This window comes from Lissotriton helveticus, chromosome 3_2, assembly GCF_964261635.1.
Source record: "Lissotriton helveticus chromosome 3_2, aLisHel1.1, whole genome shotgun sequence".
NCBI classification, from domain to species: domain Eukaryota; kingdom Metazoa; phylum Chordata; class Amphibia; order Caudata; family Salamandridae; genus Lissotriton; species Lissotriton helveticus.
Window position 1 is genome coordinate 213534537 of NC_136062.1, and position 25704 is coordinate 213560240.

The following is a 25704-nucleotide window of genomic DNA, read 5'->3' on the forward strand; positions in this document are numbered from 1 at the left end:
CTGCTTCTTTACAATGGGTAGGATAGGGCTGTTGCAAACATTGCTAACTACTTCCTCTACCACTCCTGCATCTATCAGGGACTGGATGATCTTTACCAATGCCTTCTCGCCCTCGGGCGATATCCGATATTGTGGAATGTTTTGGGGGCACTGCGTCCTGTCGAACAGTTATATGCACAGGGTCAATCATCATGCGTCCTACGTCTGAGTCAGGTTTGGCCCAGAGGTACAGAGGTAGGGTGTCGAGTAGGGACAAGTCAGCATCAGTGATGGAAAATATGCGTCGTGTGGGACAAGGTCCGAGCAGAGTCGGGTTGTCGTACAGAATGACTCGAACTCCGTCTTGTGAACACCTAATAGTAGCTCGGAAATGTTTCAATAAGTCAAGTCCCATAATGGCATCGGGGGTGTTGGATGAGAGCAAAAACGTTGTGTCGGTGGCGTTATTTTCCAAGTCAAAGGAGATCAGCGTGGACAAGGGATTAGTGGAGGACGTTCCATCAAAACCTATTGATGTCACATGTGAGCCAGACAAGGGTGCCCTTGGAATCAGTCGTTTAGATAACGCGCTACGTGTTGCACCAGTGTCTACCAAAAATGGAGACTTCGTACCCAGGACCTTAGCGGTGACATAAGGACCTTGCTGGTCAACATGGAGCTCGACTGGATCCCTCCCTTGCCCTTGGCAGTCCTATGCGAAGTCGTGGGCATTGTCGTAGTCAGACTGTTGGTATTGGTTCTGTCGGGGATGGTCAAATGTGTTCGGTCTGCCTGGCCTGTCGTTGTTGGTGTCGTTTGTGTACCTCGCCCCTGTCCTCTATTTCTTGGCCCACCCGCTACGTCTCTTGTGTCCCTATTTTTGTTTGCTTCTTGCAGAACCGTACACTGGGATTTCCAATGACCAAATCCTTTGCAAAACGCACACTGGTTCTCATCGATGTCTTTACGTCCAGCGTAGGGTGCAGATGGACGGTCTCTAGGGGGTGGGTTTCTAGGAGCATTCGATTGGTAGCTTCCTTTGTACTGCTCCCTTCCTATAGTCACCCCTTGCAACTGAGCAATCATCACCCTTTCCTTCAGGTCCTTTTTCTTTTTCTCAGTCGCCCTATCGTTCTCATTCTTTTAATGCTCATAGTACTGGGCCATCTGAAGGATAGCCGCAGGTTTGGAGGCCGCCCAGCTACTCTCGCTAGTCTGTAGTTTCTGCGAGACTTCCTGCGACAGACCTTTGACATAATTCTGGACAAACAGATGATGTCCGGTTGCAGTGGTCATGTCCTGGCCACAGTAATCGGAGAACACCGTCTCAAACCGGGAGAAGTATTCTGATACGTCTTCCTGGGGTTTCTGGCGGCAGGCCGTTACTATCGACCAGTCCACCTTCTTTTCTGGGATCAGGGTTTTCAATTTCTGGACAATCTTGTCTGGGAGGTCTAAAATGGATTTTAAAGGTTTCTGTCCAGGCTCTCATTGTCTATCTATGCCATCGAGTTGTGACCAGGTATGTCCGAACAGCTCAAGGTGGTCGACTTTCCGGATTTGCTTCCACACGTCAGCTGGCAGACATAGCCCGAAAAACAAATCGATGTACGCTAGGGTCATAATCGTCGAACCTAAGGCCGTGCCTAATTCCGTGTAAAAGGCAGTGGGGTTCTTTCGTAAATCAGGCAAGGACTTTCGGAAAGTCAGGATGTCCTGCCGATCCCATGGTTGGTAGACCCAGTTATAAACTACCCTCCCTCTTGCATCTTGGTGGTTAATGTCATCATGTGTTCCCTGTCCTCGTGGGGGAACCCAATAGGGAGCGGCCTCCTTTATAGGCATCATTGTGTCAGTTTTTTCTGTTCGGGGTTCGGTCGCTACAGGAGTCGTAGCGTTAGTTTCTGGCCTGTGTTCAGTGAGGTGGCGGAAAACTTCAAGCGTACGCGTGACGAGGTCCATCACATCACACTCGCCTTCATCCCCAATGTCAACTTTCCTATACAGAGTCGTTAGGCTCTCAGGACCTTTGTCTTGGTATCGATCCTCATAGGTATTGAGGGTGTGATAACAAAATCGCACAACAAAGTGTCGTCTGTGGCTATTGGCATATGAATTGTACATATCCGTTACGTATTCCTCACTCTCTTTTCGTTCCACCAGTGTCTTCACTATCTTATCGATCCCTGCTCGTTCATCTTTGCCTAATCGGTTCATTCTAGTGGAATCTTTCCTTCTAGCTTCAGGGTCATCTAGCATTACTGCTTGAGCTGCGTTGAGTACAAGGGGCTTAGCCGGCACGGAGGCCGCGAGGACCGACGTCCTGGCACTATTCTAACCTGTACTTGGGGGCTGCGGGTGTTGTACTAATGGTTGGGAAGGGGCATATGGAGGGGGCATGTAGATGATTGGGAGACCTAATAATAAATCATCGTTCGCTCGTTGTTTCGAGGGTAACTCAGGGTAGAGCGTAGAGGGTGTTCTAACGGGACACTGGCCCGATGTTTCGGACTCTTGCTTCTGTTTGGCTTCCTCTCTCTCCTTTATCTCTTCCCCTAACTTTCTAGCAGCTAGGTGAGCTGCTTTTCGTAGCTCTTTCTCTAACCTAACTTCGTTTCTCTTTTTCCGTTGCTCTGCTTCTTTGCGCCACATGCAGAGACTATCAAGCATAGTGGGCGTTGTCTTATTGTTACGTAGGGCTGTTTCCAGCACGTTTATTTTATCGTCATCAAAGGATCCTATCAGTGGCCACTGACTTTCCTGATCCTTTCTTGTATATTTATGCCATGGCTTACTATAAGCTATGGCGACTAGTCCATATTTAGTGAACATGTCCTTATTAGGGGTGCCTTCCAGTGGAGCTGGATGGTTCATCTCTAATAAGCGGTCCGGGCTGAACCAACTACCAATCAGTGGGGAGAAGATAGGCATGACAGATTACAAAAGGGGGACAAAGATCCGCACTACCTATCCTTCACTACTTGCAAAGACTAGACAGAATATTTCTATTCTACGTTATTTGCAAACAGAGAATAACTCAAAAGAACCAACTTCGAACAATCAATGTTCGGACAATCAATCAATCAGTGGGGAGAAAAATAGGCATGACAGATTACAAAGGGGGACAAAGGTCCGCGTTACCTACCCTTCACTATCTGCAAAGGGAGAGGGAATATTCCTATTCTTCCCCGTTTGCAGGCAGAGAATATCTCAAAAACAATCAATGAGCAATACTAGTATTTTCAAACAATCAAACAATCGTTTCGCAATTTGTCGTGTTACACGACCTTACCCAGACCGCATGGACAGTTTCTCGTCTTCCGCTTCCAGCGCCCGATCGTCCTCTATTCTCCGTAATTGCCGCGGCACTCCTGATGGTTCCCAGTCAGGAGCGTAGATCACTCAAGAGAGGTCTGCTCGGACCCGGTGAAGTTCGGATGATCGGCTGCCAGACGACGGTCTATCGGGCAGGTGCACTCCCGATCGTTGCAGTCGTTCACTCTGTCGTCAGGACCTCTCCCACTGGATCCACGTGTCGCTGATGGGCCCCACGTTTGGGACGCCAATTGTAAAAGGGTAGGCAGATTCCAACCGATAACTTTTAAGTATTGCCCGGCGTTAGTCGCCTCTTATACCACTCGAGATTATCAAACAAAGAGGCAGGCGCTGGAGACTGGAAGGCAGGAAACAGAAGTTTATTCCGACGGAGCAGAACACGTCAAATCAGACAGCAGGGTATCTTCTCGAGGTGCTCTAATCGCATCTCTGAGGCCTAGCCTCTTATACACAGGTTTATGGATTTATTGCATGAAACACATTCTTGTCAATACTTTGAAGTACAGAAAGACATCCTCGGAATCCCCGCTTCAAGCCCGTTCCCACACACATTTACAGTAGAAGTCCCCACCCCGATCCCAGTAGGTGATGACTGTCGTGCAGCTGGATATTCCGCCGATTCCCGGAATGTGTGCGGCTGATCGGATCTCATGGGGTGGGGGCTTTGATCAGTCATAGATCCTTTGAAGAGGGACAGCTTCCTACTGTATGGGGCAATAAACTGCATCCGCAGGGCCAGGTGATGGCCTGGGATCGGGCCGGACAATCTGGGAGAGAGGAAGGGGGTTCATCAAAGGATGTGTGGTCATGAAAGGGACGGACGGAGGTGTTAGCCGGGTACGGGATGTGGCTCAGAGGCAGGGCCGCGCTGAAGGGGCGGTTTATGGCCCAAGCATGTGAGAGCGGGGGCTGTCATTGCGTGTCAGGGAGGGAGAGAGAGAGACGCGCTGGCTATCGGCAGTGGGCAGAGAGGCCATGGCGTTCAAAATGGCGGCTGCTTACGCGCACATTTGAGCCTAAAAAGGGACAAGATGGCGCCAATAATGTTTACGTTGCAATCTAGATTTTAACAAGAGTTGGCATGCACAGGGGCCAGCTTCACTAAAATATTGTGGGGCCAAGATCAAAGGAGCAGCTCCATCAAGGTTTGCAGGCAGTTGTTTCCCATTGAGTACCCTTACTCATGCGCAAGGCTAGTGGAATTATGCGATGCTGCTACCGCAACGTATTCTGCATAATTATGGATTTTCTGCATTTGCCACATAATCCGCCATCTATTGCATAATCTGCAGATTTTCACAAAAAAAATTGTTTTTTTTCTCAAGCGGATTAAAGATAGCTAAAAACGTAGCAACAGGTGTTTCCGTGCAGTGGAACACCTTTCACAGAGATTGACTAGGCACCTTTTAGTGGTAAAATGAGTAAGAATAGAAAAATAATGAAATAATACTATCACAAAATGTGCATCATTATGTCGCATAATTTACCATTTCTTGCAGCATTTTATAGTCAATTTATAGTCAACTCTGACACATAATTTGGTCCCTCTGCCATATAATTTCAGTGGCCCTGCAATACGCTTGATGGTCTTTAAAAATTACCCCAGAATGCACATATTACCCCATTTCATAAACTAAGGCACTCTAACCAGTGCTGTGCAAGTAAATTACCTTCCATTGAACCCGAAAACATAGAAACAAGTGTTAAAAAATTGTTGAGAGAATTAAAAAACTGTTGGGAGAACAGCATAAAGAATGTGCAACAATGTCACTTTATCATCCGAAAGTCTGTCACAACCGGATATATGACGTTACAACGCATACTTTTACCACACATACCTTTACAACGCGGTATTTACAACGAATACCGTTACAACGCATAGCGCTTTGAGGTGCTGGATAGTGGTAAGTATAATTTTCTATTCCAACTCCAGTCCCCGTGGACACTAGGGAATGTGTTGGATAGAAAATTAAACTTATTCCCTATCCTAGAGCGCCCCCCAGCGCAATGCGTTGTAATGGTATGCGTGGTAATGCCTGCGTTGTAATGGTAGTGCGTTGTAAAAATTTCGTTGTACACGTTACATACAGTTACAACCTTATGACACCCTCCTTTGCAGCCATAGCTGAGGTCAAACATTGCAATGCATGTTATATATGCCTGTGTATGTGCACTACTCAAAAACAATAAAATACATATATGACAAATTGACATATGTAAAGATGATGAGACGTTATCTTACATATTCTAAATCATATTTTCTGCGTATTAAGGGGTAGTAGATTTAATATATGTCTCAACATAACAATTTAAATAAAAAAGGGGTAGCTTCTTCCATATATTATTGGTGGAGCACAAGTTTCTTGATGTGGCCATTGGTTATACATTGTCGGGTCGTTGGCACTGGGGCAGTACCATTTTCAAGGGAGATACAGTGTCCCTCAGACAACCATGTGAGAATGTGGCATGCCATGCCCCCCCCTCCACTTGCAACATTGTCACCTTCCCATGCACCCGCTGTCACCAACCCCGACGACTGCACTAGACCAATCCCTCACCATTCGCCCAACCCCATAATCCCTCCTGGAACCATGTAATGACCTGATCTTGCCTCAAGCTTAGTCACATTTTTCACCGTTTAAGAACCGCTTAAGCTGCAAATCGTCTCCGGGCCGGACTGGTTCTTGTGAGACTTAATCTGCTTGTTTAGAGAGAGAGCACGAGAGAAAAGAGGGAGGAAATGGACAAAAGTGTATGAAGGAATTGATACCCATGAGAAAGTAGATGTACATGTGTGCAGGGCCGGTTCTAGGATTTGCGAGGCCCTGGGCTAAAAGGGAACGTGCGAGGCCCCCTCTAATTTAGATAAGTGGGCCCTTGCAAGGAGACCATTCAGAGACACTGCGGGAGGTCCATTGTCCAGCATTTTTACGCCCCCACAGTTTTAAGTTTTACTCCACAAGCATTTCTCACACCTTCAGTCCGATAGGTGTGAGAATTGATTGTGGTCTAAAAGTTAAAACTGTGGGGGCGCCAAAATGCTGGACAATGGGCCTCCCCGCAGTGTCTGTGAATGGTCTCCTTGCAATTGAGGGGTCCCCTATGCCTCCTGACACCATCCATGAGAGGCCCAGGGAAGGCCCCCCCTCCAATGGACCTTAATTGCAGGCGACACCTTTCTTTGAAAGACATCGCCAGGGAAACAACAGGACACATCACCAGTGCGTGGCCCCATGCTGGTGGGCTGAGTGCGAGGCCCTGTGCAGCCGCCCACGCTGCCCATGCCTAGCGCCGGCCCTGCATGTGTGCGTGTACATGACAGAAAGAGTGCGTTGTAGCAGTGAGCAGCAGAGAGCGCTAAATGGTACCACTGTTGAGAGTAGAGTGCTTCCATGATAACCAGTGCTTATGTTTTTAAAAAGGTAAGTGCCAGGGCACCCGTCAGTAGGCCACTGCAGCTTGCACCACCCATTGCTCCTGCCAGCGCTGCCAATGACAGTTCCAACACAACTACTAACAATTACACTCCTACAAGTGTGACAATTCAGAATATTGGCTTTGGCAACAGGTATTAATTAGTCCAGTGCTCTTCAAACTTCCAATGATGTGCTTCCCGCCGTAAAAAAAATATATTTGTGCCCCCCTCAAATTTTTTCTCACAATTATTCTGCATTATTGGCAATGTTTGAACATGTCTAAACATATTTAAACATTGTAGTTATGATCTGTTACCCTTTTTTACACATACTTCCTGTCAGGATATAAATGACAAAAGTTGTTAGTGAGGGCCCATTACAAGGTGACTTACTGCCGCTCATGTTTTTAACGCTTAAAACAAAACATGATGCTTCTCTTGGCCAAAGACTGGCTCTAACACCTACTCCCCCACACCCACGAGTTCACTTAAGGCCCCCAGTTTGAAGACCTCTCTATTAGTCCGTTTTAATGTATGTTGCTTCACACTGTGGTTGTGCTCATCTCAAAATTGCTGACAGCGCCACTATGTGGTGGACTGTCATAAGTGGAGAAGTGTGGCTCAATGGTTAGAGCGGCAGACCCTGATGCAGAGGTCTAGCCCGGGACCAGGGTTCAATTCCCTGCCTCGGCGGGTCTTGAGCTCAAAAATTCCACGGACCTGATAATTCTCGCCTCGGTGCCTATTCCAATCATGGAGTCCCACTCTGCAACTCTGGGCAATAGCTTGCTTAATCTCCACAACGGCCCCCACAACGCTAAGGATGCCTGGCCTCCACCTTGGGGGTGCCCAGGAGTGGACACCTCACAGGGAAAGCCAGGATGGGTTGCACAGCGGTATTCGTACAAGCGCCTTGAGACCCTTGCGGGTGAGTAGTGCGCTATACAAATATCAATTTACATTTTTACAAGTGCCGAGCACCGAAAACCACCGGCTCAGATTAAGCACTACTGATTGATAATTGAGGTCAAATTTCAAGTGTGGCAAATTGTCCCTCTCCTTCCTCAAATTAAATGAATAGTATATCAGTCTCCGCTGGTGTGCATATATGGTTCGTGCCATGTTGTGTTTTAGTAAAGTAACATTTTTAACTGCAACACATGGGGTTAAATCTGCGAAGTGAGACAAAATCTAATTAATTAGATTTGATTACGGGATCAGTTATTTACTCCTGTAAAGTGAGTGTAACCTGGAATCAGTGAAGCTGCGCCGGATTCATAACATGGAGTTTGTTTGGCCTCAGTGACTAGTAAGGACGCCATGGTCCCTCATGCACGAACGCAGAATGCCTCCTAACAAGTTTGGTAGAAAAAGTCCTGTTTAGGGCCTAAAGGGGCGCTCAAACCTTTGGGCCCCAGTGCCACTGCACCTGCCGCACTACTAGGAGCTACGCCCAATGGGTGACATTAGCACCGCAGTAATGAATGTGTGAATGGTGGGCTAGTTCTCTAATTGAAGCCATGATTATGATTTAGAATCTGGGCCGCAGCTTCAACCTTCCCCGGCTGCTGGTGGAATCCCTGCCTGCCCTGCCCCTGCTGAGGGGTGTCTTATGTCGGATATAGCATCTCTTGCATAATATCACTTGGCAGTGTTTTTGCTGCAGGGTGGGGGCGCCTATCGCACGCCCGAAGGTCGCTGGCGGTTCGGTTCCCGCTTCTGAAGGTCTGACTCTGAGTCTCTGACTTGAAGCTGCTGCTTCGCCCAAGTGACACGTGACAGCAGCCTCTCCCTGGCAGACCATCCGCAGCGCGAGACTGATGTCAAGGCCAGGCGCACGCGCCAAGGCGGGGACGGAGTCACGGCCGCCGGGCCATTCCTACAGATGTCCTTGCACCAGTGATGTCAGAGCAGAGCCTGCCGTCTGGAAAGGGTTCCAGGCGAGGTGCCAGGCGCGGGTCTCTAGCTCTCTAGCTCTCAAAGCCAATGACTCGAGGGAGGAAGGGGGTTCTGGCTCGTTGTCTCTCTGTTTCTAGATTAATGTACAGTGCCCAAGACACTAGACGGGTTCGATCTGAGCTGCTTCTCAGAAATGTCATCATGGGGATCATGGGTGCTCGCAAACATTTACCCCGGAGCCACAAAGTTTGATCTTTGGTGTGACTGAGGGTCGCCCCGACTGTGGCGGGCGGTCAGGCGCGCAGCACCCATTGGACTGAAAGGGCTTCAGCCCCCCCGCCCCCTTCCACTCCGTCGTGTGTGGCAAGTTGCAACCCGGGATGCAACACTTCCCAGCAGGGGCGGCTAGTGACATTTGAAAGTGGCGAGGCGTAAAATTCTTGTCGTACTTTACCAACCTACAGGGGGTTCTAATGGTGCATTTTCAAGCAAATTTGAAAAAGCACCTCTCTCTCACCAGTCAGTCAGTCAGTCAAATTTGCTTTATTCGAGATAAAAACTCAAAAAAGCATACAGCATAAAAACAGATGAATTAATTAATAAAATGTATTTACAAATCACGAAATTCATCATATATACAATTAAAAGGAAATATTTATGAAGAAGCATACTGACTAGAATAAAAAAAAAAAACGTTAAAATTATCCATCATTGCATTCAATACCCCCGAGCACACAGTTTAAGATTGGGGTCTAGCCCTCCACGAATCTCCTTCTAATAGCCAATGACCACCACAAGTATTTGGCGACCGCGACTGTAGTAACCGGCAAGGTGTTAGTGCAAATTATTCTTAAGGCCACCTTGCTGTCCTTTGTGCCTAACAATTTGCACATCGCTTTAGCCATACACGTCGGGGGGTTAAATAGGCCCTACAAACAAAAAGAAGATGGGCAATGGTCTCTCTTTCGCTTTTACACACCGGGCATAAATCAGAATTGCCTTTGCCCCATCTACCGGTTAATGATCTTAAAGGGAGTGACCCTGCTCTAAGTTGGAAGTAGAGCTTCCTATCCTCCGGCTTAGTGATGATGTCCCAATACTGCTCTAAGCTAGGAGAAACTTTTATTTCCAAGAAGCGGCCCTCCATAGTAGAGGGATCAACATCATTCCAGTTCCGGTAGGCAACCATTGCCCAGTACCTTTCTTTTAAAATGTCTTTGGATGGGAACTGGGCTGTCTCTGGGTTCTCCCACAACCCCTGCATGCCCATTAATATCAGTTCTTTGTGGAGTTCTTTAAGCCAAGTGATCTTGTGAAATGTATCGGTTTTAATGACATCCAGAAATCCCAAAGCATAATGAATAAGTTCAGGAGTAACCCAGATACGTCGCCTATATAAGATGGGTCGTAGTCTAGCCATATCTGGGAGGGCTTTCCTGCCTAGATCATAACGCAGCGGTTGCATTGGGGTACTTTTAGGGAGGCCAGCAAGGTCACGAAGAAATGTATTTTCCACAAGCGTTATGGATGTCAGCTTGTCATAAGCCCATATTTCGGCACCATAAAGGGCCGAACTTAGAGCTTGCGCCTCATATACTTGCAATGCTGGTTGTACAGGCTTGGTCAAAGACTTCCTGAACTCCCGGCATATAGCTCCCGTGTTTTGGCAGAGTTTTAGTGCCGCCATTTCTATATGCTTCCCCCATTTTTCTCCTTTTGACACATGGATACCTAGGTAGACAAAGTCCGATACCATTTCCACTTTTTGGCCATCCATAAAGAAGTTTCCTCTAAAGCTATGGTGGGGGTTAAATGCCATCAGCTTTGTTTTTGTGACATTGACTTCCAACCCCCGATTGACACAGAAATCCTCAAAGATTTTCAGGGCTCTCTGTAATCCACTGGGGGTTTTGGACATAATGAGCGTATCATCTGCGAATAGTAGGATTGGGTTTTCACTCCAGCCAGACTAGAAGCGTCTACTTTACCCAGCAACATACGCTCTACTACCCCATTGATGTACAATGAGAAGAGCGTGAGGGCCATGGCACAGCCTTGGCGCACCACACGCTCTACCGGGAACTCTGAGGTTACTTGGCCGTGACCCCCCCACTGGATTTTTGCATAATTTGACTCATGCAACCTCATCACAAGTGTTAGGATCTCTGCCGGCATACCCATCTCGCTTAGCACTTTCCACATCTGGGATCTAGGGACTAGATCGAATGCAGCACGTAGATCTATAAACGCTGCATAGATGCTACCTTTTCCTAGCACTACCGTCTTCCAATATAAAAATGTAAATCTGAATATCTGGTCTATGGTACTAGTTAATTTGCGAAATCCGGGGGTCAAAATGTGTTTTTCTTCTACCAGGCCAATATTTCTCTAGGGTCATTTTTCCAATCACCTTTTGAATTGTATCTAGCAGGCTAATAGGCCTATAATTCCCAGGCTGTGATTTATCGCCTTTCTTGAACACCGGGATTATAACAGTACCTAGCCAAGACTTAGGCACTGGTGCCCAAAGTGCCACGGCGTTGGCCAGCCTTGCTATATAGAGTCCCCAGTGCTTTTTGTCGTGAAGAAAAACATCCACGGGGACCCCATCAGGTCCCGGTGCTTTCCACCTCGAAACAGAGTCAAGTGCCACTACTGAGTCATTAAAACTAAAAGGGGCAACTGAATATAGATTATGTTTCATAATTTCTCTGCTTTTGTCCTCAGGACAACATGCGTATTGGGGGCCAAAGAACTCAACCCACATTTTCTGCGTTACATGGTTTGTGGGTGGGTCAGGGTGACCTCCTTTCCCCCACTTGACAATACTCCAAAAGAGTTTAGAGTCCCTAGCAACACTGGCTAAATTTGAGGTCTTGCCAGAATTCCTCATCCCATTGTTTCTTTGCTATATGGATACATTTTATGTAATCCTGTCTTGCTACCCTGACAGCAATAGGGTCTCTTCTTTTTATTGCTGTTCCCAAAGCTTTTCTTGCAGATCTACAAGCTTTGTTTTACCATCCCACCCTCTTTTGACAATTATGTTTACTTTTGTTTTTGGCAGCTACCTTGAAAAAATGGTCCTTTATATTCCCAAAGAAGCCTTCGTGCAGGTTGGTGATGTCTCTCAGGTCTTTTCCTGCCTGGAAACAACCTACATATCTTTTATTAAATGCCAAATTGCCATGTTACAGATAATATAATCTATTCTGCTTTTTGAACGACCATTATCAAAGGTGTTTTCTCCATGACCATCGCTCGGTGTTCTTCCGTTTAATGCTCTAAGTCCCCTTTCATTGCATATTGCATTTAGCTGGATTATGCTATCTGACCATCTGTCTATTGGTTTTAAATCCAATTTAGGGATCCCCCACTGGGAGCCCTCTTCTTACCCCATGTACCAGTCACCTACTGTGAGGGGCTCGAAGATCATGTTTAAATCACCAGCAATTATTATATTGTTCTCACATGGCTGAGAACCAATCAGTTGGTCAAGGGCTACCAGAACCTGGGATTTCTCTCCACCGGACTCTCTATTATACAGATTATAAGTGTCCACGATGCCTAGGGAGCCCAATGTTAGCCTAATCAACTGTATGTCCCTATTATTAGTTGGAAGTTCTACCACTGTGTCGAAAAGTGCTTGGCGTAGCCAAATGGTTATCCCCCTTTTGGCCGACCCATGGGTCCCTTGAGTGCGGGCACGAAAAAGTTCAAGAAACCCCGGAGAAACTGGGGCTCACAGGCCCAGGTCTCTTGAAAGAGACAGATACTATTTACAAAAGAAACCCATTCCGGGGAAAGTACTTTAGGGCCCAATCCTGCCAGGTTCCAAGATAATATCCCACCCCGCCCCCCCTGTAGTCCCTCAGAGATCCAGTGGTAGCTAGGGTTAATGTGCTTGTGCTATTTACCCTTTGTTGCTCACATCCCATGTTTTGGGCCATGATTGGATCATTAGCCGCCATCCCCACAGGAACACTGTGCACAGTATCAGTTACTGAATTTAAATTTACCCCTGTTCGTTCCACAATATCTATCCCCTGGCACCCACTACAATTTGAAATAGGCTCACTATCTCGAGGTTCCTGGATACTCAGAGTCGCCATCCCTGGCTCAATGGATGGCAGTCAATCATTTGCTACTGGGCCTGTGCCCATTTGCACCTAAGGGTACATTTAAAGCGTTCCGAAAAGGGAAAGGGGGCAGCTTCCTCAGTTGGATTCCTGTTTGGCTAGGCGAGGAAGATCTAAATTCTAGCTGGAACAGATTCTCTGCTAAATACTCCGCAGTCAAACTTAATTCAATGACATCATGGGTTTCTCCGGGATGGGTCAGTCTCCTTACTTTTGTTATATTATCCCTTATCACTGAGCTACATCCTCTGACGTGACGCAGCCAATGAATGGCCTTGTTCGTCAGGGTGTCTACCCCTTCTCTGATAGTGCCAACCGACCTTGCTAACTTTGGAACATTGGTCATAAATATTTTCTTTGTGACAAAGTTCCCTTTCATGAGGGCTTGACCCCTAGTGGGGGCTGTACTAGGATTTAGTGTCCTTTGGTTAGAACATATAGGGATACTTTTTGGGGATACCCCTGCCGCCAACCTAGGATCTCTTTTCTGGGACACTCCAGCTAACCCCTTGCATTCCTCTGTTTATCAGACCTAACTTGATTTTCTACTCTATCTTTTCTCGGTGGACCATGGGCCCTGGTAGTTTGAGTTGTAGGAGTAACTGATATTCTTGCTTCTCCGTCTATGTGTTGGACCTGGGGTGATGTACCACTCGGGGGAGTACTTTTTCCCAATGGTACTTGAGTTCTTTGATTAGCTTTGGTTGGATAGGCAGTAGTTTGTTTACTAGAACCCCCAACCTTGGCCATGGGTTACCCACATCAGGTTTTGGAACAGAGGTGAAATTAATAATCATTGACTTCATTACCTCAATCTCAACCCTTAATAATAAAACTAGTTTAACCAGCTCATTAATGGTTCCTGGGCAATCTTTAGGACTTAACAAATCACTCCCCGTCCTTTTTCCACAGCGTGGAGTGTGTTGGAAGTGTGGCTGGAAATAGCTTTTCCCCCCTCTTGTTGAATCTCTGCTAATACCATATACCTGTTTGAATACGGTAGTGGGTCATGATTAATTACAGCTGTTTTGTTGGTCTTTCCAGCTTGGGGAGGGTTGGCGCCAGCTAGTTGCCCTTTTTTCCTTTCCCCCCCATAAGATCGTTTCTGGCTTTGTTGAGCAGACCTAGCTACTGGAGGTTTAAGCTGCTTTTGAAACATTTCAGGGATGATAATAGGATTGGTTACTAGCTCCTGAATGTCAGATTCTAATCCTCCCTCCCCCCTGCTAGACTCCGTTAGGTCAGGGGGCCCTCTTTCATTAGACAAGATATCATAACAATCCTCGACAATAGAGTCAATAGAATCAATCCTGTTAAGTACACAGTTCGTAGCGGCGTGTGTTTGACCCCCCTTCATTTTCTTCTTTTTGGTTTGCTTTATGCTTGTCCATATTTCATATGGATTACTATAGAGTTTTTGGTAGCGGCCAAACCAATATGATCATGAATGACACACTATACCTTATTGGATGGTTTGAGTCCTGGGGAGTCCAACAAGTACAAGATGTTAGCTGTGTAGCCCGTTCCGTCCCCAGTCATCCATGGACGGCCACAGACGGCCCGCCCTTTGCCCGGGCTTAGCCCGGCGCTGACCGCGCGCTCCCGCGACGAGGGGGCTGTCCTCTCTTTTTCAAGCACCTCCGGGCGCGGAAACTTCGGTGGCGGCTTCCGCCGCTAAGGGCTCTGGGGGTTGTAGTCCCCCCTCCGCACAGCGGTCGCGGGATGAAATGCTGCGGCGGCGGGAGGGAGGGTGAGGGACCCAGCGAAGGAACTGCAGCCGTGGAGAGCAGGTAGGTGCCCCCTCAAGTGTGGTGACAGCTGTCTATATTGTCCATTTGTCTATCCTTCCAAACTCTCTCAGGCTCAGTTGCCTCTTTCTAGTTTGTCTTTCTATCATAGGTCTCTTTCTCTCTTTTGTCGCCCATGCTCACTCTGAGCTGTCTCTCACCAGCCTGCAATTTCAATACACCTATCTTACGGGACACCTTTAGTTCTCACCGTCTTACTTGTTTTCTCCTTTTATTTTCCTGTCTCCTTCCTGCATGTCTCTTTTGCTACCCCTCTCATCTCTGTTATGCATATCTCTGTCACAACTGTCTTCTATCTCTCCCTGCTCAATATTCTCTTTCCCTCTCATACACATGCACACACGCACCTTCTCACATTTCTTTGTAGTGCACTCTTTCAGTGGTGGCTGGTGACTTTGAAAAGTGGTAGCGTAAAATTGTCGGGGGGGGGAATTAAATATTAAATATAAAAAAAAAAACTTACCTCAGTTACTGCCGGTCCGGGTCCACGCCACCTCTGTTCCCCGACCCCTTGGCGCCTCACGGCACAAATGGAGACTGGCAGCCCTCGCAGCCAATCCTGGCGCTTGGGGCACAGGTTTCTCTTCACCCACAGCACGCCCATTAGGAGCCCAAAGGGCTCCTAATGGGCATGCGCAAAAAAGAGCAAACGCAAGTGCGCATGCGTGGGCACGGGTAAAAATTCACCCTCCGTCCCCACTCATGCGCACTTGTGTTGCTTGCCCTGGTGACATCATCATGTCAGTCAACATGACGCTACCCCGCCCACCCCCTTCAGACTCTGAAGGGGGTGGGCGATGTGATGTCATGCTGACTGACATGATTGGAATGTCAGTTCTCCTGCCTTGGCGCTTTCAACAGAAACGCAGAGGGAGCAGCGGGCGGCTGCGGGCGGGCGGGGGGGGCTATGCCCCCACGCCCCAATGGACGCACTGCGCCTGCACTCTTTCTCTCTTCCATTCTTTCAGCTTTACCTGGTGCTCTCATTCTCGTGCCTCTTCTAAGCCTGTACCCTGGAATCACAAATGTAGATTGCGAAAGTCTTCTCCACAGCCATAAAATGTCCCCCAAAAAAATGTTTATTTATGAGGGTATGAAACAAACAAATTAGTGAAAATACAGCACCTTCAAAAGACGACTATAGCAGAGTTTCAGGGAGTCCCTCACGACCCTTCACTTGTGGACGCGGCAGACACTTGCAAACTAACCGAACCACACCTTGCTGAGAAAAGTCCGGCAATCCATTATACCACTAAAGTGTGTGCATTGTCCAAGGCCCAGGCACACGTGCGTAGTATTTTTTTTCACATCATAAACATGGAAATACACGGTACAACTAACATCTGGTACAGGCAGCAACTCTGACTGGGGGCCAGCAACGGCCGTCATGCTTGCGGGAGGGAGGCGGGGGGTCACGGATGGGGATTAAACAATTAAAATAAAATATACCTTACTGCCGGGAGTGCCGGATAGTGCTTTTAATTTTTAGTTACTTTTATATAGCGATGTGTACCAGTGGAAAGGCACCACTGCCCTTCACAGGCTGCTTGGAGACAGGTCCCACAGGTATCTAGCGCCTAGTTATCTGAGATTTACTGTGCACTTCGCTAATGGTTCGGGGGCTGTCTGAGGAACCGAAAGATATGCACAAATATTAAGTGGCACCCCTCATTTTCGTGAAGTTGGTCGGCGCGAGCTCTGGGCGGCAAAGCAGGCAGGATGTTGCATTAATTGGTGTCCAGGTGCTATCTGAAGGCAAGCAAAGGCAGAGGACCAATAGGAGCTGCGTGGATGCGTGGAGCAGCTGGGACTTCGGACGTGGAGATGCCCATGGCCCGTAAGCTACAGAGGGTGATGCTGCTGAGGCGAGGATGGCAGCGGATGTAGCCTGCTGCTCCGGACGCAACCTGATACACCCCGGCCAGGACCGATACTGCACCACCTCTGCTCCTGTCACCAGTCACGGTTCGCGAGGGGGGAGGTAGGTGTTTGCGCGGGGGTGGGTGGCAGCCTGCAGGGAATTAAATATAACATAGAACAAGGAAAACTTACCTTAGCCGGTCTGCGCCACCTCTGCTGCTCCACTTGGCGCCTTCACGAACGGCCCTGGAGTGTACTGGCAGCCCCTCAGCCAATCCTGGCGCTGCCAGCAGCGCCAAGCGTGGCTTAGGACATGGCTAATCTTCGCTCGTAGCACGCCCATTAGGAGGCCGAGGGGCTCCTAATGGGCATGCGCAAACAAGGGAAACACAAGTGCGCATGAATGGGCATGGTGCTAAAATTCGCCCTCCATCCCCACTCATGCGCACTTGTGTTGCTGGTGACAATCATGTCAGTCAACATGACGCCAGACCGCCCACCCCCTTCCGTCTCTGAAGGGGTGGGCGGTCCGACGTCATGCTGACTGACATGATTGTCAGACATTGTCTCTCCCTCGGAGGCGTCTTTGAACTTAAGTAAACTGATTCAGTTTACTTAAGTTCAAAGATGCCGAGGGAGTCGGATAGACCTGAGCAGGACTCGCATCTACTTCTGCGGGATATAGCGTTGCCCTGCTTGTCAGATCCGGAAAGGGAGCTTCTCAATGCCACGCTTTCCGTCGAGGAGGGGGCGATTGCTATCCGCTCGGTGCGGTCAGGAAAGGCCATGGGCCCTAGTGGACTCCCCATTGAGCTTTACAAGCTGCGCCCGGATACAATAGCCCCTTATCTCAGGTCGATGTTTTTGGAATCTCTAGAAGCGGGTTCCCTCCCTCCCGATCAAAGGCTGGCGTCTATTGTTGTAATACACAAGGAGGGGAAGCCGCGAGACTGCTGTACTTCCTATAGACCCATATCTCTCTTAAACGCCGAGCCGAAGATCCTTGCCAAAGTGCTTGCGAACCGCTTAATAACCGTCATCGGCGTCCTGGTTCACCCGGATCAATCTGGTTTTATACCACACCGCAATACGGCGTTGAACCTCCGGCGCCTGCATGGCGCCCTCGGAAGGCGACATCGTTACGTGAGCCAGCCATTTTGGCCTCCTTGGACGCCACAATGGCGTTTGAAATGCTGGAATGGCCATACCTTTGGGCAGCCCTTGCTAATTTTGGCTTCGGCCCGGTATTCATTAGTTGGGTGAAGTTGCTGCACACCGACCCTTTAGCTCAAGTGGTCGTGAACGGTCGGGTCTCCGCTCCGTTCACCCTTGGCAGGGGAACGCGCCAGGGCTGCCCGCTGTCTCCGCTTCTTTTTGCCCTCGCTTTGGAACCCCTGGCGGTCTGGCTGCGGTGGGAGCCATCTATGAAGGGTATTCGATGGACCCCGGACTTTGAGGACTGTGTGTCCTTATAAGCGGATGATATCCTGTTGTATCTCACATCGCCTCGGAAATCGTTGATAGTGTTGTTTGACGTGTTGAATTCCTTCCGTAAAAACTCCGGCCTAGTCATTAACTGGTCTCAGTCCTGTGTTTATGTCTTCTCGGGCGACTCTCCCCTTTTGCCACGTGGGTGCCCTATACAGGTGGTGCAGGCGGGATTTAAGTATTTGGAGGTCTTTATTACCTTGGATCCCGTAGTCCGCTATGAACGTAATTTGTTACCCCCGCTTCAGCGCCTTAGGTCTGACGTTGCGGCATGGCGTATACTCCCGCTGTCTCCTCTAGGGCGGGCGGCACTATTTAAGATGATGTCGCTGCCCCGGTTCTTATATGGGTTACAGAATACTTTCGACACTGTACCAGCTAGCTATTTCCGGGAGGTGGAAAGTTTGCAGAGACAATTGATACGGGGAGGGCGCCCCCGTATTGCCCTCGCCAAAATGACGCTCCCGTGGTGCGATGTGGAATTGCACTCCCTGACATTCGCCGTTATTACTGGGCTTCCCAGTTAGGAGCATTTAATCACTGTACTTACGGTCCTACACCAAATCCCGCATTCGAAATGGATAAGTGGTTGTTACCTGGCGGGGACTACAATAGGGCACTATACGCAGGCTCTGTCGGGAGGTTACTTACGGGTCCAACCAAGATAGCGGTACAAGTATGGTATCGCGCCACAGCTGCCCTGGGTTGGAGGGATAAATTGACGCGAGCGACCCCACTCTATGCGTCTGTGAGATTGGGGTCCCTATGGAAGACGAAGGGATTCGATAAGTGGGACGTGATTGGTATCTGCAGGGTGAATGATGTGTGGACCAAAGACAGGGTCAGAACGTTTGAGGAGTTAAAGGTAGAGTATGATCTGAATGATACAGAGTTCTTTCGTTACGTGCAGGTTCGGCATGCCCTGCTGTCGGTCTTTCCGTCGGGTGCCGCTATTCCGGAGGCGTCCCCACTTGAAGATCGTATACTGGACGGGTACGTCCCGGACAGCACGATTTTGTTAATCTATAAAAAGCTGATAAATAACAGGGTTGACCTTCTCTGTCGCCTCCGAGAGGTTTGGACCAGTGATGGTCTGGAGCTAGACGATGAGGACTGGCAGGCAGCAGTGTCCTCGCCGAAGGAGGTGGCAATCCCGGCGCGCCTTCGGTTTGTGCAGCTCAAAATTCTTCACAGGGTCTATGTGACTGGTCCGCGCCTGGTGCACATGGGATTTTCTCTGGACGGGATGTGTAGGCGCGGGTGTGGCCTTGTAGGTACCTTTCTCCATATACTCTGGGAGTGTCCGGCGGTGGCGCGTTATTGGAATCGTGTGCATGAAGTTATGAGTGAGGTCACGGGTGTTGTGTTGATACCTGAAGCCAGAAGATGCTTATTGAATATATGGGAGCCGAATGATTATGATGTGGCGCAGCTTCAGTGGGTGACCCTGGGCAACATGATCGCCAAAAGAGATATAGCCCAGCTATGGGGCTCCCAGAGGCTGCCCACTGTTCTGGCATGGAAGCAAAACATGGATTGGTGCATGTTCAGAGAGAAGACAGTGTACGTTGCACGTGGCAGGCCTCGTAAATGGGGGAAGGTCTGGAGCCAGTGGAACTCATACCGTGGTGAGATATGTACGCCCCCCCCTTACCGACCTAGAGACTGATCCTTCTCCCCCTCAACCCGATGTTTCCACCGCTGCTGTTTAAACATTTCTCCTGTTCCAAAATTCCCTCCCCCCTCCCCCTCCCATGCTTCCGCTAATTGTATTTCATTTGTATGACTTCATCCCTCGCGAACGTTATGACACTTCTATGATTGTATTGCCTTGTGTTATTTTTCTTTTCAATGTTTATGTTTTCTGTTTTAATAAAAAGAAATATAAAAAAAAAGATGCCGAGGGAGCTGCGGGCGGGGGGGCTACGCCCCCACGCCCCAATGGACGCACCGCTGCTGCTTCCCGGGCGCGCACCCGAGCACTTCACAGGTCTTTTAAAGACCATTTGCATGTTAATGAGGTCTTGCTGTTGCTTCACCCCTTTTAAGAGCCCCTGCAGCTACACTCTGCATGTTGCTCAAAGATTCAGCTCCCCCACCCAGAAATTTTTTCTTAGCCCCCCCCCCCCCGAAATTTGGCTCTAGTTGCGCCTCTGTGGGTGGTGATGTATAGATGTGGCGGGGTGCTGGAGCGAAGTGGATGTTTTAACCAGCGCTCGAGTCGGGGGTACACGCAAGTACATGGCATCCCATCCACTCTTTTCACAGGGTGGACGCCGGCCCCCCTGCCAAGAAGCTGGCCCCCACAGAAATATGCTCAACGTGTCCGGTGTAATTTTCAGACACCTGGACACGTTCAGCATGAGGTCATTTACATATTGTCAGTCCCCCCACTTCTTTTTATAGGATTTGTGCCCTGGTTTTAACCCACTGACTGGCACTGTAATAAAAGCCTTTAATCTCGCTGACAAAGCGCCAGGCCATGGCTCGTTAAGAGTGCTTTGCATATATCTATATAATGGGTCATGATTGAGAGCACTGACCTTAAGGCTGAAGGCAGTGCAAGCTTCTCACAATGCCTGTCAGTGGGTTAAAAAAGTAAATAACAGTAAAATGTTTGCTTACCCACGCACACACAATTTTCTCCTCATTGGCAACCCCAGCTCAGTGTGAGCCTCGGCCTACTCCTCTCTACCACTCCAAATGCTGCTGATAATGTTAAGCATCATGAGAGCAGCCCCAGGAATGGCTGGAGAGGGCTGACTCAACACTCCTTTAGGTAGAGGGGACCTGTGCCATCTCTACTACAAGCTGTCTAAGACAGCTCGGGTGTAGAGGTTTAAAGTGCTCATGTTAGGCTGGCCGTCGCAGGACTGCCGGCCAAAGTGCCATGCAGTCTCCTCCCCTGCTGTAAATCAGCAACAGTGGCCCAGCCCCTTCCGGATTCTTTGCTCGGGCTGAGAGCAGCTGTGAAAAATAAATTGGTAATAAATTCACTTATGATATGGCTTTATTTTTCACCTCTGCTGCTTTTGCAGCAGGGGGACGACGTTCCTCTGCTCAAATGGAGGACCCGCCACTGGCACTGATGCCAGCAGAGTGGTAGTTGGTGAACCGGGTAGGTCTCCGATTGTGTAAGGTGGGCATAGGGGAAGCAAAGCATGTACAGCTAGTGGCTGAATTACACAATTGATCAATTCTGGCATATAAGAGGATCTCAAAATACATGAGTTCAGAATGTGCGTTGAACAAAATCTTCTGTGTTTGACTATAATGTTGTCCATGTAGATCAGCAACCTGGACCACCCAGAGAGAGCACATGACAAATGACTTGCCACTTAGTTCACTATTGCTAATGTTGTTAGGGTGGGGAAGCATGAATGTTTCTAAATTAATGTTGGAAAACTATCACTTGAAAAAATACCTCTCAATGCAGTGGTATGGTAAAACACTTCTACATGTTAATTGTATACACATTTTTGAATTTTGAAGAAACATAATTCTATTTTTACACATTTGTTGCAAGATGTTTTTTAAAATTAAGCTGTTCCTAAAGATAAGTTGTGCAGGACACTACCTAAGGTACTTCATAACTTCAGTTAACCTGCAAATAAACGCTTGCCCATTTATTTACATTTTCTTTTCTGAATATTAGTGCCCAGCAAGTAAACAACAGCCAATACTGCTGTTCCCCAGGGGGGCTACATGTAAAGGTCAAGAGGCGGCATTCAGTCCCAGGGTTTGGTTTGAGTAACACTGTTCTAGATGAAGAAAAATGTCTTGTGGGCTGTAGGTGGAAAGAGAGATGCATTGGAGAGAGTGAGAGAGAGAGAGCCATGCAGGCTTTCAAGGACACAAGAATATTCAGGGGGCATATGTTCTTTGAAGTGAGAATGCGAGGGCATGATAGACCAGCAGAATGATAAAGGGGGAGAGGAGAGTAAAATGAGAGAGTATTTGTGGCTGCCACACATGCGTGTCATAAATTCACAAACGTGCACTATATTCTGAGACCTCTTCTGTAGCTAAGGCTAATGTTTGCTTCTTACAGGAGCTGGAAAATTACCGCAGCGCCATGCAGAGGATGGCGGATGACATCATCGCGCTACGCAAGCGCGTCGCCAGCTTGGAGGCAGAGAACAGCCAGCTCCGCAGTGACCTGTCCCTGCACCAAGATCTGGGGCGCACCCTGCTGGATGATACAGACATCGACGTCATGACTAAAGCAGAGATCGCCGACAGGATAGGTACAGAGCTTGGAGTATAAAACGGATCACTAGAGAGAAATGAGGCACAACTCTGATGGGTCAGGTTTACCTCTCGCTGATAAAAACATAATCTGTTCCAGATACACTCAGTACTACGTAAACAACACACACCTACAAATATTCTTAATGGCAGCTTCAAGAATAAATGGGATTCCAGCCCCTAGAAACGTGGGACATCTCTCATGGATGTACCACTCCCGGGGCCTAGACCCCAATGCATTGGTCTGCACACCCCAGTCCCTAATCCTCATCGCTGGCCACAGAACCTAATATAGTGTGCTGCTACACCTCACAGGAAAGGACTGTCTCGCATAACAATCCACCCCCACACTCTAGTGCGTCGTTTGAGTGTAGCCCAGAGGCAGAGTGTCTCTCACCAATATCCAAAGTCTAGCACTAGAGCTTAAAACAGTGGGTCTAAAAAGGTAGGATAAGATTCCCGCACTATCCCACTTAGTATTCGAATAGTGCAGCATTTTTTATTTTTTTTAGTTTTATATAATGCAAACTCGACCCGAAGGTATCAGAGGCACCAGTTACATTACAGATGGACACATTCATTTTTAGGCACAGGGAGATTAAATGACTTACCCGCCGATACTCTGGTTCCCCATCTTCAAAGTTAGGTGCTCTAGCCCTTATGCCACATCCTCTTACATACATTTGCCAATTGCTTTGCCTCTTGACACTTTGTGCAAACAGGTGTTCTCCCACTATTACGTTTTTAATATCGACCAAGAAGAATATAATGTCCAGATTGACTTGACTACCAACATATTGTCAAGGTAAATTGATGTGGAGTTAAAAATAGTACATCTGTACTAACCTATTTGTACTTACTTTGCGATATAGTGATCGCTGACATTCTGAAAACACAATTTTTTACTAGGTATGTTAGAAAACTCAAAATATGTTCATAAAACTGTGCAGCCATCAGCCTGCGGTTGGGATACATCATGCGGAGTTCCTCCACTTTGGAATTCCGTTCCCAAACCACATTAAAGTGGTCCGTTAGTTTGAAGGGTGTGGGTTATACTCTCAGAGGTTAATGTAAGGTTTGGTTGTTGTGGTCTTCTTGTTCTCCCTGTCCCACCATATTCACCTGAGGCTCTTTTTCCCAGTGCTCGATTTGTAAAAAAATTATTAAATAAGTGCCTGGGCCCTTGTAAGGAAACCACCACAGCTTGTACCACCCACTGCGATTGCCAGCGCTGCCAATGACAGTACCTACACAACTACTAACCATCACACTGCTACAAGTGTGACAAATAAGACTGTTTGAGTTCCCTAAAGCTGTAAGAATGACTTTAGCGGCACGTATTACTTGTTTTGTATATATATTGAATAATAGACTATTGTTGTTCTGCTCATCTCTCGATTATACAAACATCGCCGCCATGTAGCAGCTTTCATAAGTGCAGGTACTGACAGTTAAGTGCTGGTACTGAGCACTGGAAGCCACCAGCTCATGTTTAGCACTGCTTGTTCCCAAAGACCTCCTGATTCCCAGTCCCTCTAAAGGCTTTGTCCTTCCATCTTAATCTTGCAGACTACCTGGGATAGGTGATGGATGTAGAGACACGTAAACAACCCAGAGGGAATGAGAAACCTTCTTACTCCCAGGATAGAACTAATAATTATACAAGAGAGGGTTAGCTTGTATAGAAATGAACTCTTAAGGTCTAAGATGTCAGTTATCTGCTCTCAATATATCTTAAGATGGTGCGGAATCTGCACCCAGTTGCATTGGCGTGTTCATGGCATCTCACAGATATATTAGTAGGATCCTCACCTACAGGTACCACCAGTGTTATGCTTCATCATCGGGTCCTCACCCACGTCACCTAGTGTGAGTGGGTGGACTCGACGCAGTTTGCAAGTGGAGCTCTTTGTCTAAGCGATAACAAGTGCAAGTTAAAATTGCCTTCAGGATCCTATCACCTCATAGCCTGACTTCTTCTGAAGGCCGAAATTCTACAAATCCTGAGTTTGTAGTGTCTGCATCCTGGTCCATGAGGCACCCGAAGAGATCAGAGCAGCTCTAGGTCAGGTACAAGATGACGAGAGAGTGGGAATGGATGTTTTTAAGGAACGATGGAGTACAAGGAGAAGCAAACCATGTTTATCACTATTTATTCATGCGTTGTTTCCGCACACCTCCGAGTCAGTACGTTTTGTGAACATCAGCAAACAAATTTGAGCACGATATAGTGTATTTGCGCACCTCAGAAGCAGGAAGCTTCACTCACTAACACACCACCCTGAGCCCCACACTGTTTCTGCCCAACTCAAGGGCAGAGAGCTTCTCTCGCTAAAACACCACCCACCCAGAGCCCCACAGTGTTTCTGCACTCCTCAGGGGCAGAGTGCTTCTCTCGCTAAAACACCACCCACCCAGAGCCCCACAGTGTTTCTGCACTCCTCAGGGGCAGAGTGCTTCTCTCGCTAAAACACCACCCACCCAGAGTCCCACGGTTTGTCTGCACACCTCAAAGAACCGAGCTTCTCTCACTAACACACTACCAAGAGCCCAGTGTGCCGGGCACACCTCAGAGGAAGGGAGCATCACTCACTAACACACCACCCAAATCCCTACAGTGTTTCCTCACACATCAGAGAGCTTCTCTCGATAACACACCACCCAGAGCCAGCTGGTTTGTCTGCACATCTCAGAGGCAGCGAGCTTCTCTCACTAGCACACTACCCAGAGCCCCACAGTGTGTCTGGCACACCCCAGAGGCAGGGAGCTTATCTCACTAATGCACTGCGCAGAACCCCTTAATGTGTTCGTACACCTCAGGGGCAGAGATCTTCTCTCACTAACACACCACCCAGAGCCCCACAGTGTTTCTGCACACCTCAGGGTCAGAGAGCTTCTCTCACTAACACTCTACCCAGAGTCCTACGGTTTGTCTGCACACCTCAGAGGCCGGGAACTTCTCTCACTAACCATTCAGAGGACTACACTGTGTCTGCACACCTCAGGTGCAGGTAGCTTCTCTCACTAACACTACCCAGAGCCCCAGGCCATAATGCACTGGGTCTGTACATGTTTCTAACAGACAATTCCTGCACCACACACATTGTGTCTGTGGACCCCAGGAGCAGGGAGCATCTCTCACTTACACTGCCCAGAGCCACACAGTGTTTCTGCACACCTCAGGGGCAAGGAGCTTTTCTCACTAACCAGAGCCCCAGGCCTTAAAGCAGTGGGTCTGCAAATGTCACCGTCAAACCATTCCTGCACCATTTACATTGTGTGTGCACATCACAGGAGCAGGAAGATTCTATCAATAACACACTACCCAGAGCCCCACGGTGTGTTTGTGCACCTCAGGGGCAGGGAACGTCTGTCACTAACACACCACACAGACCCCACACTGTGTCTCTCACTAACACTTCCCAGAGCATCAGGCCTTAAAGAGCATCATGTCCCAATGCACTGGATCTGCATATGTGACAGTCAAACCATTCCTGCACCACTCACATTGTGTCTGTATATCTCAGAGGGA

At 48.2% G+C, this 25704-nt stretch overlaps 1 protein-coding gene across 1 annotated transcript in view; it reads left to right on the forward strand.

Annotated features, from left to right (window-relative positions):
• CCDC33 (coiled-coil domain containing 33) overlaps positions 1–25704 on the forward strand; it is a 1331950-nt gene that overhangs the window by 1153285 nt on the left and 152961 nt on the right. The window contains exon 15 of the mRNA XM_078684539.1: positions 21976–22171. Within this exon, the coding sequence (XP_078540665.1) occupies positions 21976–22171 (196 nt within the window). The remainder of the gene's footprint in view (positions 1–21975; positions 22172–25704) is intronic.